General features: G+C 38.9%; 1 protein-coding gene across 2 annotated transcripts in view; it reads left to right on the top strand.

Moving 5' to 3' along the window:
- Positions 1–20,161, top strand: part of FSTL5 (follistatin like 5) — a 530,583-nt gene that overhangs the window by 297,825 nt on the left and 212,597 nt on the right. For both annotated transcript variants that reach the window (XM_075288185.1, XM_075288178.1), the window contains exon 5: positions 13,061–13,257. In XM_075288185.1, the coding sequence (XP_075144286.1) occupies positions 13,061–13,257 (197 nt within the window). The remainder of the gene's footprint in view (positions 1–13,060; positions 13,258–20,161) is intronic.

The raw sequence follows: 20,161 nt of genomic DNA, 5'->3' as shown, positions 1-20,161 counted from the left end.
ATACTCGATCGAGTATGAGTATTTTGAATACCGTAGTATTTGATCGAATACCTACTCGATCGAGTACTACTCGCTCATCTCTAATCATTAATAAGCCAGCAGAAGCAGAAAAGACAACTTATTTCATATAATTGGTGACAACTATTGTCTCACCTTCTGCTTCAACTGCAACAACAGTTGGCTCTGGAGGAAGAATAAGCAGTTCAAGGCTCATTTATGCGTTTCTATAATTTTGCAGTTTGTTGTGGAATAATTTAATTACTTTGCTTTCTATTTCCAGATCCGAAGGCTCTTATTACCTTCATTATTAGTTTGTTAGAAAATATGTTTCACAATAAAAAAAAGGAATGTGGTCAAATCATATTAATATATTAAATCCTTTACTATATGTTGAACATGTAAGAAACCTTTTTTTGTGGCAGGTTATTACACAGCGATATGATAACTATGCTATTTGTGTCTATGAGTGACCTGGTAGTGGGTGAGGGTGAAGTTTAGCCTTTCAAGGCTTTTATTAGCATCTAGAGATATTGCGTTGAACTGTTATAAGACAAATTGGAATCCCTGGCCTTTTCACAACTACAGGCATACCTTCCTTCACCTTTCTACTTGGCTCATCATGTCCAGATATCTTTGTCATGAGATTGAGAACACTAATTTGCTGCAATGGTCACATCCCATCAATCTGATGCCACTGCAGCCAGATAAGAAAAAAGCCCATCCAGTGGAAGAGAGGTGACAGCACAGATACCAGCAGGAAACAAATGTATTATTATTATTATTATTATTATTATTATTATTATTATTATTATAAAGCACTATAGCCACTCTTTAAGAAAAAAAAAACCCTAAACTTGGGCAACCCCTTAAAAAAGTTTGTTTACGTGATAACAGTCATGATGGCAGTATTTCTGTCACATCTTTTCCACTGCCATGAAAATAAAGCATTGGCAGTTTAAAGATGGGGGATGTAACGGGTCTGAGTTGGGGTTTTCTCACATGATGCTGCCACATTTTTTTTTTTAATCTACTGTATTATGAGTTCTTGAGTAGTAGAATTGTGTATTAGGAGATGCTCCACCATGCATGGTGTATATTCTGTTCTGCAGCAGATTTGGTGCGTATCATGAGGTTCTGCAGCATATAAGGTACATATAATGAAATTTTACAGCAATTTAATGGGCCAACTCAAAATAACTTAGCATCAGGCCCACCAATGGATTTGCAAGACCCTATGGGGATGGAGAAAACCTCACACCCATCAGTCACAATGGGCATTGCTGTACTGGAGAAGTGAAGATAGGGAGTTACATTGACACCCTTTTCATTCGTGGCATTAATGATATGAAGGTCCCTGATTCAATAATCCACTTTTTTGAAGAGGGAAATAAATTTGTAAGAAATTTATAGGATATCCTATAATAAATGTATAAAATGTAAAAATACCTTTAACAATTCATCGTTGTGTTGGCATTTTATTTTTAATGTAAGGACATCTTGTGGATCTGAGTTATTGTTCACATTATTGTTCCTAAATGAATGAAAGGAAATGAATGAAAGGAAGTTTAATATGCTTTTAATAATTTGAAAGCCCTTCCAGAAGTCATTAGCATGTACCAGGCTATATTATGGCATGGAATCATACATATGGATATTAAAAGATGATAATAAAACCCTTGAAAGGCTGCATTGTCCCCTTCCCCACTGGGTAGTCATGCATTGACATAAATCAAATAGTCAGTATACTAGTATCACCCTGTTTAGAAAAGCTGCTTAAGGCTAAGGCCCCACAGACCATATCCACAACGCTAAAGCGCTGCGGGAAGAACCGCTGCGTGAACGCATTGCGGTTCTTTCCGCAGCGCTTTTAAGAGAAAGTTCAGAGTTTTTCTCTACGGATCTTCTCTTAACATTATATCTACGGGAAAGCTGCCAGCGTTTCCGTAGATATAGACATGCTGCGATTTGCAAAGCCGCAACGCAAAACGCAGCGTGTCCGCGCTGCGATCTTTTCCACAAAGTGGGGATGGGATTCCATCCACTTTGCCTGCACTGTACAATGCCGTCTCCGCTGCGGGCAAATCGCGCCGTTTCCAGTCCGTGGGGCCCTGACCTTTTTTTTTAGCCATAGCCAATCACGTTTAGAAAAGGAATGGGAAATATAAAGGAAGTTATTTTTTTTTTTTTGGAATTCTTTATTTAGAAGATTTTTTTCATCTTTTGTACAACATCTTACATGTGAAAGAGAAAAAAGGGAGTAAACATTTCAACGTTTATAACAAATACAACGTAGAGGGTTCATGAACGGATGCACGCCCAAGTAAGGACGTTCTACGGAGTCCAGTTCCATAGAGAGAAGGGGGGGGGGGAATAAGCAAAGTTTATAGGTACAATGTCCAATGCAGGGGAGGTGTCCCAAGATCTCAGGCTTAAACGTTGGCTCAGTTAGGATGTATAAACAGTTGTTGAGGATGAGGCGGCCTGCATGGGGAAAAAAAAAAAGAAAACAAAAAGCAGAGAAGACAAGAGGAAAGATGGAAGGGTCTGGGGAGTCGGGGGATCTACTTATAATGGAAGAGGGGGGGATAGCCAGTTGACCTCCTTGTCTGTTTAGGTATCAGCAGTTAGGGTAGCATCATTGAATTGAAGCCATGGGGACCAGACACGTAGAAATTTGGAATGTTGACCTTTTGATCTATAAAGCATCTCTTCAAACCTTGAGATTTGAGTGACCGTTTGCTTCCAGTGGGAAATGGGTGGAGTAGTCGGTTGTAGCCAATATTTTGGTATTAGAGACTTCGCTGCCTCTATGAGATGGGTGGATAAGTCCAGTTTGTTTGGAGATAACTTTGGTTGCGGAAGGGAGAGCAGGACTAATTCTGGAGTAAGGACAATCTGGTTGGTCGCAATATCGTTAATTAGACTTTGAATTTGTCGCCAATAGGGCTGTATTAACGGACAGGTCCACCAAATGTGTAGTTGCGTGCCCGGTTCTGCTGTACATCTCCAGCATGCATCAGTGTCTGAAAGTTTGTGAGTGTGGAGCCATGAGGGAGTTCTGTACCATCTAGTCAGGGTTTTATAGTGTAGCTCCTAAATAATAAGGAATAACTAATAAAGGAAGTTATTATACTTCTCCCTTCTGCTTATTCCACTCCTGGCTTTGGCTCAAAAAACTGTAACAAAATCTGCAATAAAAAAAGCTGCGTTTCCGCAACATGGGACTTTAGCCTAACTTGTGATACACAAATCTGGGCATGTCCAGGTTAGTGGACAGGTATTGAAGTACATATAATAGGATATTTGTGAATCACCTCATAAGATATAGATACTACCTGAGTTTACAGATGTTTCTGAGCAACATTCCTCCTGGGCAAACACAGAAATCTCATATGATTTTACTATGATGTGATGGACATGCCAATTCTACCCAGGTGTGGTGAAAAGTTGACCATTGATCTATCCACCAGCTTTATATTCACTGTTCTAATTCATTGAGGAAGTGAATACGTCGTTATCCATTTAGCAATAAAAGTCATAAGCAAGCGAATGGTGCCAAAGTCACTTCTAAATATGTCTGTCTTTAAGGAATGTCGTATAAACCATTATTGGGTCAGACCCCAGGATACACTTAAGGATTCTCTGGAGTGTCCAATGCTAAATGTGTATCACATAATGGTTTGGTAACATAGAATGACACTGTGAGGATACCAAATCCTCAGTTCTTTCTGATATTGGTAACTTTAGCAAAAGCACAATTTGTTCATAAATTTCCAAAAAGAAAATGTTCAACCTGTCAATGATATGTCACAGATAAAAAAGCAATTTATTTTATTCTATTTTATTCATTTAATCTTAGAAAAAAAAAAATATAGTGCAAGCAAAAAACACTGTTTCAGACCTACGAATAGGAACTCCTGTCAGCAGGCCAGTTTACATCACACAGATAGAAAGAAAGGAAGAAGCTCCATTGTCGGGTAAATTATAACAGTGCTGTATCATATTAATGGTCCTGGACAGTTTTATCCGTGAAACATTCGCTTTGCCGCATTTGTATGTTTAATTGGACATCACTGAATCCCTTTAGGATGAAAATAGTGGTGGCAGAAATCCTTACAGCTTATGGTATATTTAGCAAATATATAGAGTCTGTCACATAGGAGTTATCGTATCTAGTGATTTCACGGGGTAAATTATATTAATATGCATGAGCTTAGTTTTTAGCACATTTTGCAAAAATTCTGAGAGCTGTAAATGAATCCATACAATGCACCTTACTAAAGCCGTGCCATTAAATGAAATGATCACTGTTACTAAGCAACAAAAAAATCAAAAGAAATAGAGAATATATACAGGAAACTAGTAATCCGTAAAAGGTTATACTAATACTTATTAATAATATTGTGCCGTGAAGAATGTAACTCTTCCACTTATTTATGGTAGTAGAAATGCTAATGGAAACTATATATATACAGTGTCATAAATAATAACTTTATTGTGATCACTCCAGTCATAATGGAATCCATTAGATGCCATATATAGCAAATATTCCAATAATCGTAAGCATAGCATAGTTTTATACATTAATAGAGTCTTCAGGGATTATATAGGACTACCAATTCTGTAACACAGACATATTATAGGCATGTACAGCGGGTCAACTACACAAGCCCTGAGAGGGAGGAACTCCCCTTTGTCACATTAGTAATAGGGAAATGACTGTGTAAGGCCTGGTTCACATCTGCATTCAGTAATCTGTTCAGGGGAGTCCGCATGGGGACCCCCCAAACAGAATACCGAACACATTAAAAAGCGGTAAGTATAATGGGGGTCCATGTGTTTTCCTTGCGGTCTGCACACAAGTCATGTGGAGAGGAAAGTAGTTCTTGAAGTACTTTCCTCTCTACATGATTTGTGAGTACACCGCGCGACAAACACATGGACCCCATTATAGTCTATGGAGTCTGTGTGCTTTCACTGCTCACCGCTTTTTAATATGTTCAGTATTCCATTTGGGGGATCCCCAAGTGGAGTCCCCAAATGGAATACCGAATGCAGATGTGAACCAGGTCTTAGGTTACTAATCTATAGTGGCATAACTTTTTTTTTTTTTTTTTTAATAGTTGAATACTTAATTTTTTGTGTGTGCCTTTGTTGGGGGTACACTCATCTTGAACAGGTTTCTTTCCTTTTTATCACAAATAATTCATCCCGTTCCAAACAGCAATGCAACAATAGATGAATGATTACTATTCCTACTTCACCAACCCCAAAAAACAAAGAAAAAACGGATCTCTGCCTCTCTCCTCTCAGTTCTTATTACAATGAAACATACTTTCTTAATTTGCCATTGTAATTAAAATTGATTAATGGATCCCAGATCTTCATGACGTTCTCCCTTTTATCATATTTGACTTGATGCCTGGTGTCTTTTCAGAATTTTGGTGTCAAATGATACTTATCTCTGCTACTATATCTCTATCATGCTAATAAACGCCACATTTGTGTATGTGCCATTGACACACTACAATACAGTAATAGAAGAGTAAGCTGCTTATTTGATCGCCACTATATAAGAAAACATAGCATGACCATATTACTACATAATATCGATTAGAAAATAACTTTATATTACTAAAATTGTCATTTGAAATGAAAACATGAGATTTACGGATGAGTAAGACAAGAGTGCGGTGTTTGCCGCACCAGATGATAGGCCTTACAATGATGGATTGGATTACACACCAGGCCTAAATTGTTTGTGGTCTGCTTGTAAGCGATAAGACACCTAATTAGCTCGAATCAAACCTAATTCACAATCTGTTTAGCATGAATGATTGTTCGGTATTTTACTAAGATTTATGACTCTTGTTAATAAGCATAATAGTTTTATTTTATCTCCTATACAAATTGATGATACCATTAATGCTGACTACAGAGATAAACACAAGAGCAATGTCCATGTGAATAGCAGGTATTTAACAGTAATGTGCCTCTACTAAACAGAATGATTTGGGTTATGTGACAAATCAATTCTCTTGTCACTACAAATGTTTGCTATGGCAGTGGTAGTGCGGTACGTTCATGGGCATTAGTCTTCAAACCTATTAGCGTTATTTGCTTGCTATGGCATCTTATTATAACTGCTTTATTAAGACTTCCATATTACTAAATTATAACAAGGCTAGATGGTCTGTTATTCATTGAACATAGAAGTGCTTACCACTTATTTAGTAGACTAAGGGACATGCTCCCATGTTAGACAATTACTCAATACATCAGTTGGGAAACTGCACTTTATCGCAATCTGCTGACTCAAAGCAGCTATTACTTTCCTCCATTATGCCTAATGTATAGGTTGTTGTACTGGTCTGAGTCTCTCTCCTATGAATTCAACAAAAATTATAAGCAAAGCAAAACCACCTCCCTATTGAATTTTATGAACATAACATACAGCCAGAAACAGAATATTGGGAAGTTGCGATAAGGCAGGGTTCACACTACCGTTACTATCTGCACATTGGTGTAAAAAAAAACAAAAATGGACACCTATAATCATGACACAAATGGACAGTAACTGATGGCTATCAGTTACTATCCATTATATGTCCATTGCCCATAGACCTCAATGTTAAAAAAAAGGACACTTATTGTCCATTTTTTCAAACTGACAGAAAAGTCGTAGGAATTCTTTATCTGCTTGAAAAAATGGACATGGTTGTAAACAGACACCAAAGGACACAAGATAAAATCCCATTGAAATGAATGGAAATTGCAAATGGACCAGCTAGTGTATGTTACTAAAATCTTGTATGAACAATAGCCACGGACACTGCTGAGTGAACACCAACGGTAGTGTGAACGCCCCCTGACTCCATTCTCCAGATGGTTGAGGGTCCCACAGGTGTAATCTGCACCTATCATTGCCTTTATGGAATGCCATGGGCTATATATTCTACAATGTGTAAAATGAAAATTCCTTCTACATGACCAATTACATCAATTGTACACAGGCAATATTCACATATAACAGTGAATACAATGAAACAACAGTGAAAACAATTCTTATCTTTCGAATGACTTTTGGCAATTTTCTGTAAATTTGTCAGTGTCATCATTCTTGGCCCTTTCTGTAAAGTCCTAAGCTTCTGAATTCTTTCCTTGTTTCTATATTGAGAACTGAAGTCTGTGCAATGCTAAGTGTACACACTAAGTGTACAGAGGAAGCTGAGGCTGTGTGGGTCAGTCAGACAGTTTTATCCCAACCATGTTAAAACATAACAGTCTTATAAAAATTAGATTATCTGTATTATTTCTGGATATATCACTAGTTGAATATATAAAAGGATTTGGGACTAGTTGTTTTTGCACATTGGTGTATCAGCGTTTTTAACTGGTGATGTCTGTAATACATACAGGAAGAACTGCAATTTAGGTGTCATATGAAACTCAGAAATCTAATTGACCCCACCTCCCCAGCGTCACCATCTCTCCAATATAAAAGAACCAGTACAGTAGTGAAAACAGTTATTCACTAGAGATGAGCGAACACTAAAATGTTCGAGGTTCGAAATTCGATTCGAACAGCCGCTCACTGTTCGAGTGTTCGAATGGGTTTCGAACCCCATTATAGTCTATGGGGAACATAAACTCGTTAAGGGGGAAACCCAAATTCGTGTCTGGAGGGTCACCAAGTCCACTATGACACCCCAGGAAATGATACCAACACCCTGGAATGACACTGGGACAGCAGGGGAAGCATGTCTGGGGGCATAAAAGTCACTTTATTTCATGGAAATCCCTGTCAGTTTGCGATTTTCGCAAGCTAACTTTTCCCCATAGAAATGCATTGGCCAGTGCTGATTGGCCAGAGTACGGAACTCGACCAATCAGCGCTGGCTCTGCTGGAGGAGGCGGAGTCTAAGATCGCTCCACACCAGTCTCCATTCAGGTCCGACCTTAGACTCCGCCTCCTCCCACAGAGCCAGCGCTGATTGGCCGAAGGCTGGCCTATGCATTCCTATGCGAATGCAGAGACTTAGCAGTGCTGAGTCAGTTTTGCTCAACTACACATCTGATGCACACTCGGCACTGCTACATCAGATGTAGCAATCTGATGTAGCAGAGTCGAGGGTGCACTAGAACCCCTGTACAATCTCAGTTCACGCTAATAGAATGCATTGGCCAGCGCTGATTGGCCAATGCATTCTATTAGCCCGATGAAGTAGAGCTGAATGTGTGTGCTTAGCACACACATTCAGCTCTACTTCATCAGGCTAATAGAATGCATTGGCCAATCAGCGCTGGCCAATGCATTCTATTAGCTTGATGAAGCAGAGTGTGCACAAGGGTTCAAGCGCACCCTCGGCTCTGATGTAGCAGAGCCGAGGGTGCACAAGGGTTCAAGTGCACCCTCGGCTCTCCTACATCAGAGCCGAGGGTGCGCTTGAACCCTTGTGCAGCCTCGGCTCTGCTACATCAGAGCCGAGGGTGCGCTTGAACCCTTGTGCACACTCTGCTTCATCAAGCTAATAGAATGCATTGGCCAGCACTGATTGGCCAGAGTACGGAATTCGGCCAATCAGCGCTGGCCAATGCATCCCTATGGGAAAAAGTTTATCTCACAAAAATCATAATTACACACCCGATAGAGCCCCAAAAAGTTATCTTTAATAACATTCCCCCCTAAATAAAGGTTATCCCTAGCTATCCCTGCCTGTACAGCTATCCCTGTCTCATAGTCACAAAGTTCACATTCTCATATGACCCGGATTTGAAATCCACTATTCGTCTAAAATGGAGGTCACCTGATTTCGGCAGCCAATGACTTTTTCCAATTTTTTTCAATGCCCCCGGTGTCGTAGTTCCTGTCCCACCTCCCCTGCGCTGTTATTGGTGCAAAAAAGGCGCCAGGGAAGGTGGGAGGGGAATCGAATTTTGGCGCACTTTACCACGCGGTGTTCGATTCGATTCGAACATGGCGAACACCCTGATATCCGATCGAACATGTGTTCGATAGAACACTGTTCGCTCATCTCTATTATTCACTCTAAATACAGAAACAAGTGAAAGAATAAAAAATGTAGGTTTTTAGAAAGGAGTCAAAATTTGTTAATACATTAAAAAACATATTAAAGGGAGTCTATCAGCAGGACAATCAGTATCATACTATGATAGTACCTTATAAGGTGGCTTCTACACTTTCCAAAGATGCCATTCTTATTCTGCATTGCAGCTCCATTTTCATGAACATCTGCATTGTATTTTTATGCAAATTAGATGAAAAGGGCTTTAGGGGCATTTCTTCTCCCACAAGGACTCTGCTTTCATCTTGGGCCCTGTTCATATGTGTATTATTTGTTGGTCTGCTCCGTCTTATGAACAAAACAGCAAAAATTATGGAAATGCCGAATTCCTGACATAACTGATACTAATATCCCCCATTGGCTATAATAGGGTCCATCAGTAGGGTTGAGCAATCGAGATCAGGAAAGATTGGATCCCCATGGGCGATCGAGGAAATTTCTCAATCGCGATTGGGATTGGCATCGGATAGAAAATGATCGGAAATCGGATTTTAAAAACGATCCTGAAATCTCAAGATCGGCTCAACCCCATCCATCAGGCCAGAACTCCACAGCATGCTGCACTATTTTGTTTGATGTTTTCAAGAACAGACCCATACCAGTGTGTATGTGCTGGTATACTGTGTGCCGGTTTCTACTTTGTGAGAATTAGTTGTTTTTTTTTCCATTTGCTAGAAGCATTAGTAGTAATTACCACATCTAATGTATAACCTTTCGTACTGTATCATGACATTTTAAAATATGTATAGCTAGAACTAATAAATATTAATATTTTACAATTAAGCGGAAAAGCTTAGATTAATGTTCAAAAGCCACTAGTCATTTCCCAGTGTTATCTTTGTTCAAATCCAAAATATATCTGTCAGCTTTTAATTATAATATATTGGATTTTAATCCGAACAAGTTGTAGGGAGATACAATAAGCTCCATTGTATCTTTTAGTAATTATTGTAGTATGTTCTCTTCATGTCAGGCTTCTGCTAATAATGGGCTCCTTTCAAAGTTTCATAATGAACACTTACCATTTGATTCCTTGCAGTCTATTCAAATCCATGTACCAGAGGCTGGTCCTGCTTCTGTGTCTGGATAATAGATCTATATGGATAAACTGATTTATCTGACTGTCTGCATCATAATTTTATAATCTTAAATTGAAAAGGAATCTTTTGCCGTGCTAAGTTAATATTAAAAATTATGGTTAATGCATATTAAGAAATGGGAGAAGAAAATGGATTATGATTAAACATAACAGCATACACTTCAGATAATCTTTTCATAAAACCTAAAAAAAAAATATGTAAAATAGATTCTGTCTATAGCAGGTCCTCTACCTACTATGAGCCGTTCATAACACAGGTGGCAGTACTGTAGGTGGCAGAGGCCAGTTTGGGTCATATCTTACAGGCAACATAAAAAAGAATTTGAAGTTCTTGGTGAGTGCTGTATTTATGAATATGCCCCCCTTTCAAAATATAGGAGTGTTGATCATGATTTGTATTTCATTTTTCTTGTACAAGGCATGAAAATGTCACAATTTTGGTTTTACATACCTGGTTTGGCACAACAATGTGACTTTTTGCCATTTTGCCCACCACTTTTAAATAAATTGCGTGGACTTGGGATGAAAACACGCCAGGGATGTCTCAACCTGACAAGGCACAAGTTGTAATTCAAAGCTATGCCAATTTTAGACTGGATAAGGGTTCAATTCTGACATATGGGTCCTGCTGTGTTTCACTTGAACTATTAAGGGATCAATGCCTCTTAAAGAAGACCTTTCACCACCTTAACCAATTGAAGTTTTTAGTATCATTTTTATAGTTGGGGCTATACTGATTCCAGTGAGTTGGAATTTTCTCTCTGGCCCTCACCATTCCCGAGCAACAAGTGCAGGTAGTGTTGATGCCTGAGGTGCTATTTAAGCTCTGTAATGTCAGAGCGGTGGTGTCAGGCAGGGAGTTTGATTCAGATCTCCAATCAGAGGCAGCCAGTATCAGAGCTCAGAATCACACCCATTGCTTGCTCCTGCCTGACACCGCCCTCCTGACAGTACAGAGACTAAATAGTATATCAGGCACCAAAACTAACAGCATTGGTTACATGGAAATGGAGGGGCTAGAGAAAAAATTCCAACTGGACCCGAATCAGTGGAGATACACCTATAACATGCTAAAAACTGGAGTTGGTAGAGGTGGTTTAATAAACCTGGATCATCTTGTACCCACAACCAAATCAATTAAGACATAAAGTACCAGTCTTAATAAATCAGTCCCAGAGTCTTCAATGTCACTCCATGAATAATTCCACAAAGATTTACCGCATGTTTCTAACTAAAAGTGATTGACTTAAGCATTGTTTTAAGGCAGCAGCAGATTCCTCAATTGGGTGTGGACATTGTTGATAAAGCTGTTGCATGATGCACTGGACCTGAGATTATACCAGTCAAATGCATAGACTAGCTTTTTTGTAAAAATATGTAATTATTGGTATTAGTTGTGTTTGTGGTTTCTCACTTCCATGTCATGTTTTTTTTTTTACTTTTGGTACACCACAAAATAATGCAAAGAAAAACATGAATATGTTCTTTCTATGTCTATTATTTTATTTCAACCCAGGCCAACTTAGGTTAAGCTATTCACTTCTTTCTAGAAACAAACTGTTCTGTATGAAGAAACTGAAGTTGTATGAAAAGAAATATACTGTATATTTTTCAAATAATTTTATGGCAAGATGTTTCTCTATGTCTGTGTTACTGTAACCTGTTTATCTATTTAAAGGGTTTCTGCCTGATACAAAACCTTTGTACATGTGCTTGCATGATCATGTCTGGGGTGACCCTTCAGACTTAGAACCTTATTCTATTATCTAAAGAAAAAAACAACAACTCTATCTTGTCCATGCATAATAAAGGTGTTTTGTACCAGTATCTCTGTAGGAAACATGAACACTAACCACCTGTCCTAACCCCACAAAGTATTGTTATTCCTGGAGATCCTTGTATTTAAATTCCTACAATGTTAAGCAAATGGTCAGAACACAAGCACATGTACACAGTTAATGTGACCATTATTGTGACCATTAATGTGACCACCTGTCAAAATCCAGAATAAGCACCTTTTGTAGAGCGGACCGCTGTGAGATGTGCAGGAAGAGAGGGGATGTTGTGATGATGTTCACTGGGATGTTGAGCCATGCCAACTCCAGTGCCGTGGCCAGCTGCGCTAGGTTACACGGTTGAGCGTCCATGGCATGAACAACCCGATTAAGGTGGTTCTACAGATTCTCGATTGGGTTCAAGTGATTTGCTGGCCAAGGGAGTGCAGTAAACTCAACCTGGTGCTCATCGAACCACGCATGTACACTGCAAGCTTTATGACACGTCGCATTGTCCTGCTGGTAGATGCCATCATCCTGAGGAAAAGCAATTTGCATGTAGGAATGAACATGGTCCACAAGGATAGATGCATACTTGTGTTGATCCATCGTGCCTTCCACAATGATGAGTGCACCCAGATGGCTGATGACACGTGCCTTCTGCGATTGGTTATTTAACGTTGATGTCAAAAATAGGTGGTGATCACATTAATATGACTGGACTGTGTGTAAAGCCTTGTAGACCAGTGTTCTGCCAATCAAGGCACGACAGAAGTCATCATTTTTGGCTTACGCCACTATTGGCCATTTTTTCTAAGATCACTGTCTATTAATAATTCTAGCACATCTCACACCAGCACAGAACGGATTTATCATACCATTTCAATAAGCATCAGAGTTAATATATCAGCCGTATAGTCTTCACATGTAATTTTGTTGTCACTTGCAATTGCAGACTTATTAATAACCAATACTGTCTAGCATTTTTTGAGATGCTAATATAGAAAGTTCTAGAGCCATTTTATTCTTAATGTTCAAATTGTTCTTGGCACTAACTTAAATATATATTAAACAAATCTATATTTATTATTGCATTTCAGGAGAGAAATGTAAAGCTACGGAATATAGCAAAATGAAAAATGCATTATTGGAATTGCAGAATCAAAGATATGTCAGAAAGGAAAATGAGAAGGAAAATATGGACAAATTTGGTCTGAAGAAAACTTTAGTCGACCAGATGTTTAAGTATTTTGATGAAGATAGCAATGGATTAGTGGACAGTAATGAATTATCTCAGGTAATTATTGATTTGTGTATCCCATATGTAATTTTGTCTTCCTATGCCAACAGTAAAGACCTGAGTAATCTCTGAAAAATCTGCATCTGAATGGACTGATGTCTTGGGAATTACAGACAAATCTGTTGATATATTTTTCTGATTACGTTTAGTTTGTTGTGTAAATTCTTGATTCATTTCTATGACATGCTCAGAAAATATAGAAGGGCATTTTATACCATTTTAGCCAATAATTTAGGAATAAACTTCTTAGTTATAGTGAAAGGTTTATCTGCTAAATAAATTGAGTTTTTCAGCAGATAACTTGTTTTAGAGATGGGGCCAGAATATATACAAAAAAAATAAGGCTGTGGTTTTAGGAAATTGGATTCCCAAAAATTATATCAGGATGCGCGCTCTCTTGGTACAGTAGGATGCGGTACACATGAGTTTTAACAATGAGAAGTTTACCACTCGTGTGTACCGCATCCTACTGTACCGAGATCAATTTTTGGGAACCCAATTACCTAAAACCACAGTCTGCGTTCCATTGACTCTCCTGAGACGTGAATCCAGTGGACGCTGCCCATCGATCTCGGATAACACTAATGACGCTTACTGTTAACCGAAGCGTATGACCCACCTACCAAATTCCACGCCACACCCAAAAGACACGGTGGTAGGATTTTTCATTTGACGGGTTCTTATGGAGCGCGGCCATTCTTGTTCCACACTCCTATAATGTACAGTTAAAAAAAAGAAAGAGCATTCACCTTACTGATCCCCAACCACTGGCATTCCATCACTGTCTTGACCCTGAGTCTTTACTTTCTGATCCCCATCTCAATATCCAGGAGATTGCTAGAATGTCCCACTCAGCTAACTAACGCAGACCTGCCTCAGCTATTGACTGACTGAAACAGCATTTCCAGCAAGTCCCTTCCTGTTAAGATAGGAACAAGGACATGGAGAGCAACAGGGACAATGTGATGTCAAAACAGCCATGTCAGAATGACAGTGTCAAGAGATTAGCACATACTTTTTTTTTTATCTTAAGCATATTTTTGTAAAGAAGCATTATGCCCATTAACCCATTTGAATTTCTGATTTCTTCTTATGCAAGAAACCTAACGGTTTTCAAATGCTAGTTAGCCACTAAAAGCTATCAGTCTTGCTGAAACTTTCTAAACATTCTGTAAACTGCTTCTGATTCAGGGATGTAAAATAAGTCTCCGTTTTTATAGACGCTGACAGCATTGCAGCTCATCCAAATTTTGTTGGTCATGTAGTACTCGTAATGTCTGTTTAATTACCAAGATTACTTAGTCAAAAACTGATAGATTTTTTGCTGCATAAACAGGTAAGTATTGCAATTTCAGGGGTTACTTTTCAAGAGGTTTAATTAAACTCATAAAGCAGTTTTAATGTTGGAGGAGTTGAGACAGCAGAAAGATAACACAATGATGATGTGACATTTTCTTGTCTCTAACATTCTAGAAAGTAATGATCACTTTCACCCAATGTTAGATTAATGTCAATTGCTACGAGTAATTGTTAATCAGATTAGCTGTAGACAATGTCTGTCAGGGAAAATGAAATAAACATATATGATAATTCATGAAATATTTAAGCATACTCTAGTACAATAAGAATTTGTTGCACTTTATTCATGATAGATATGACAAATTTATTATGATCTGTCAGGATCCTTAAGGCTGTCCAGTAATAATGTCTTTTAGGGCATACTTGGGTATGCCCTAGCAAAAGTTTGCTCTCTGGGTACTATTGTCTGGGTCTTAACTGCATACTTTAGTCTAAAGAGCTGTGGCTCCAGTCATACGAGTTTTCTGGACTTGTGGCCTAAGCTCTCCACATGGATCACTACTCCAGTAGCGGCCATTAATGTACTCCATCCCTGCTCGTAATTAGAGGGCTCCACATATACCTAGAAAATGTCAAGGCCTTGCTGCTCAAAAGGAGACCATACTTAAGATAACTGAAGTCTCTGGCTGACATCTGCTACAATTAACAAAGCTGCAACAATTTGTTCATTTTGCATAGTATATCCATAGTTTTTCTGTCTTGCTGAGATTATCTACTGCCTTGAGTGCATCTCCTTTTCTATTACACAGTAATCTTCATAGAAACCCAATTTGGTGATTTATAATACACCATCACCATTTAGTGCTGAACAGCTGCTACTGCATCTTAATAGTACTGTGGCTTTTTACAGCAGGTGCTAAGATGTGATCAGATTCCTAACCAAAATCTAACTATGATTCTGGGCGGTACAATAGTATTTTAGATACAGGCATTCCACCCATTACCAATAACTAAGCTTGGTCTTATTTGGTACATCGATTATGGCCAATGTAGGAAGGTAATCTAATAAAGAACACAATTTAATCCAACTACAGTAGGTTGGATTTTATCACCTCCCCACAAATTATGGACCATAATTGAACTATGACATTTGCCTTATTTCCTTGACATCTTTAATCTTAAAAGGTCCCATGACTTCAGTCTTAACTCGGTTGTTTGTCCAGTTACTACAGTCACATTTCAGGTCTTGGCATGGTTTCAGTCCTCTGCAGTGAAATTTCTACTTCATACCCTACTCATTCAACTGCGAGACTTTGCATACTTATTGATAGCATCCCATTCCATGTGTTATGGTTCTCTCTCTCTCTCTATATATATATATATATATATATATATAATTATAAATTTGACAGAACCTATTGACTACAGTACAGATTGCAGTCCAGGTCCACAAGCCCCAGGAGGGCAGCCATGAGCAAAGCAGCAGTCTGTTTGTGCAGTTCTAGTGTGAACAAAGAGCAATATACGTTCACCAGTTAACGTCACTGGGTAAATGTGTTTGTGAAGCTCTTAATATGAACGGGCTGCAATGAGGTGTTTCACCAGTTGACTTCACTGGGTAACTGTGCTTGTGCAGCTCTGATGTGAACAGGCTGCAATGAGGCTTCCACCAGTTGACTTCACTGGGTAACTGGGCTTGTGCAGCTCTAATGAGAACAGGCTGCAATGAAGCTTCCACCAGTTGACGTCACTGGGTAATGCACCTGAGTATAGATGTTGCAGTAAAGGATGCCAAGTGTTAACTTCACCCCTGGTCAGCAACGTAAACCTGCTTCAGCAAGCCTGGAGCTGCCGTGTCAGTGCACGGGTGTCCGCATACTCACAAACCCCTGGGAGGGTTCTGACTTAGAGGACCGTTCAGCAGGCTACTAGTCCCTACCAGCAGTGCCCTGGTTGGGGCCAAGGAAACCTAACCTAGAGCCCTATACTGGCAACCTGCCTACACTGGAACCTATCCATGAAATCCTGCCTTACAGGCATATAGTCAAAGTGTGAGCACCCGGCGTGCGCAAACTCAAACTATAAAAAGGCAAGTCCCCACCCACGGGCGGTGTCCCTAACTTCACTGCACAGTATGAGCAAACTGGGACTTAGCCTCCAAGTGGTTCCAAAAGGTCCGAGAATGCTCAGTAGGGGGAGAATGGGACTTAACCTCTAAGTGCCTCAAAAAGGTCTGAGCATGCTCAGTAGGGGAAGAGTGGGACTTAGCCTCTGAGCACCTCCAGAAGGTCTGAGCATGCTCAGTAGGGAGAAAACTGGACTTAGACTCCACACACCTCACTGTCCGACGCCGAGGGCGAGGGTTGGATTGACCCGCAGAAGAAACCCTGCGGGACCCCATCTTAACACCATGTTAGTAACTCATAGTCTATGACAACAAGCTTAGTGTACTATAATCATTTCATTCCAGACATGCCAACCCTTGCTAAAAAACAAGAGTCTAGGTCATCTAACACTTCTAGCCTATCTTAAAACATTGATCGTGAACATCAATAAAAAGCCTTTCCCATCAGGCATCCTTCCTTGCTTTGACCAAAAGTCATCCCCTTAATATACAACTATCATTCCATACTTACTGTCTCTGCACTTCACTACTATATTTCTTTGTATGTTGAAAAAACCTTTTCCTCACATCCTGGCATTCCCGCACACTATCTCCTGAATGTAAAAGAGTTATTTGGTGCTGCATTGCATTACCTTTGATCAGATTGCTCTGTTCTCTTGTGGCTTCCTGTGTGTGTGTTGGAGTTGTTTTAGAGTAAGAGGTATCCTGGTGCATATTTGGTGGTCTTATGACAAGGTTTCTTCCTGATGTTCAGAAAGTTCTAGACTTTGCAACCATATATGTAACATTTTCCTGGTATCTCTAGGTCTTTTTTCAGTTCATATTTTTATTGCAGATTTTTAACAATACAATGGGGTCTAAAATAGTCCCACGAGAAATCAAAAAGGAAACCAAAGGAACACAAGAGAAGGATACGCAATTATACAAAAAGTACAAAAAAAAAACAAAAAACATCCACAGACCGCCCGGAGATCCCAAGACGGTCCAACCGTACAAAGTGCTAAGTGGGAGAAGAAGGAGGAAAGGATAAATAGGTAGAAGCAGGAGAGAAAAATGAGGGAAAGAATAAAAAGAAAAAAAAAGGGTCTGGAGGGCAGTTAGGGGAGTGTGAATAGAGGGCGAGCGAAAGACAGACCAACTAAGAGGTCAACAGTTGGTGGACCGCAAAACCAATATCAAGGATCACAGTTCAGCAAATTTGTCGTAGGAAGGGTGCAACTACCTGCGGCAGCCATGGGCAGAATGTACTACACAGGTCTAGGAGGAAGCTCCAGAGCCCAGGAACATCTGATATTCCCCAGAGCATTGAAATACAAACCAATAGAACCAGGTCTTAGTGCAGGCTTCAGTTGTGCCATGCAGGAAAGAGGTGACATTTTCCATACGCATGATCTCATTGACCTTCAAAATCATCTCTCCAGGTCTAATTCACTCTCCCTTTCTAAAGCCACTGAATCCTCTGTTTAAGAACTGGAATCCACTGGAAATCTCATTCCAAAGATAGATTTTTGTATTTTTGGCAAGTCTGGAGAGAGTATAGTGGGTTCAACTGGCTGTCAAGTAGGTTATGGGAATTAGCTCTTTTCTTTTGCATCTTTCTGCTGAAATTTTGACTTCCTCACAATCCTCCCCAAGGAGGAGTTCATCTTATTTTATGGAATGCTTAGATTAGTATATGGTTATATAATTATAATTATACATCATAACCATTGTATGATATTTCTATTATTTTTTCATGGAACTTCTAATAAAAAATAAAACTAAAGGTTCTTAACTGCACTGCCGTAAATGAAGTTAGCATAGATTAAAAATAATAGCTTGAATCTAAAGCTAAATTTTTTAAAAACTTTGATATAAAAAAAAGCAAAACGGTAAAGATAAAATAAAACTTTATTGAATTAATTGAAACCAAAGAAAATGGCTATAATTAGAGTAAAAAACTAAGTTGTTAAATACAGAGAAGCAAAATGCTATGGTTGCTTCATTTATAAAGGGTTAATACTAAAATTTTAGATTTGCATTACAGACAACATTTTTTAGCTGGTGTAAAAATAATGATGCTGTTACCATTCCTTTATTTATTGTTATATTTAATAATTGTAATTACAAAAGAGGAACAGTTGCAAAGCCATTCAATTACACTTAACAAAGCTTTCATGAATAAAGGACATCAAACCAGACTATTGTACATATGTAAATTGTATTATACATTTAGGATGCTATTACACATGATCAGTGGTATCAGTAGTGGTTTAACTGAAATTTCCACTCGGCCCTGCAATTAGTGGTAATGAGCATATGGTATATGTACCTGCTATGTCATGTGTAGGGGTACTTTAGGTCTTCTTGGATGCCTGCCTTGTTTTTTAATCTCTGTCAAATTTCTCCTTCTAAATCAATTATGATCCTTAAATAGTGACAATTTTTAAAATTCAGATTTGTAAAATTGTCACCATTTTATTTGGTCTATAATTATATTAGTGTACACAAAAGTATAAATATGACAAATATTGCTTACACCTTATTAGACTGTTTAAGGGATCTTCACAGAGGAAACACAGAAACTGTGTAGGATATTATATCAAATTATTTCATTACGCTACTTTATAAACCCAGTCCTAAGAGATAGATAGATAGATAGATAGATAGATAGATAGATAGATAGATAGATAGATAGATAGATAGATAGATAGAGGTCACATGAATCAAACTATGTTTTTCCCTTGTGGATCTGTTCCTCCATTGCAGATATATTTTCCCAGTGTGCAAGTGAGCTCTTTGGATCAATGAGTGTGTTGCAGTCTGTGCTGCCCTTTGCCCTCCCCTCCGTCCACTGATTAGCTTAGCCAGTGAGAGTATATCTAATTTTCATTCACACTCACCACTGCTCATATTCTCTTTACATGCATTGTACATGTAACTTGGATCAGGCAAGCCTCACAGCAATATGACATATGTTCTTAGAATATGATCAGTGGTGAGTTCAATAGACCTCACGGCCAGACGAGGTTCGCTAAATATTGTACGGCTCTGTCAATCAGAGGAGGCAGGGATATAGGGCAGCTCAGAGTGGTGGAAAGCTTACCTATTTGGAGCAACAACTCCCTCTTTTCTCCAAAGTGCTAATTTGCATATTGACAAATATTGTGATATCTCAAACATGGAGATCCAGATTTACAAGGTGACCCCTACCTTTCTGCAGGGCTGGGATAGTTTACTGGGTTCTGGTGACAGTCACCATTTAAAGGGAATCTCTAAGTTTCATAGTCACTCCCAAAGAAATAATATCAACAAAAGCACCAGCTCCATCACATGTATTGTCATTCCCAAGTGTGCTTCCACTCCCACACTGATATATTGTGTATGCACTTTATGGTCAGCATGTATGGCACTATGTGCTTGTCTTCGCCATCCACTACTGCAGCTTTTGAGCACATAGCATATACTGTATTTCATTTGTGAAAACATTATAAAACA

Source organism: Leptodactylus fuscus, chromosome 1 (genome assembly GCF_031893055.1).
Source record: "Leptodactylus fuscus isolate aLepFus1 chromosome 1, aLepFus1.hap2, whole genome shotgun sequence".
Classification (NCBI taxonomy): Eukaryota; Metazoa; Chordata; class Amphibia; order Anura; family Leptodactylidae; genus Leptodactylus; species Leptodactylus fuscus.
The sequence above is the reverse complement of the archived record's forward strand: the minus strand, read 5'-3'. Positions and strand labels throughout refer to the sequence as shown.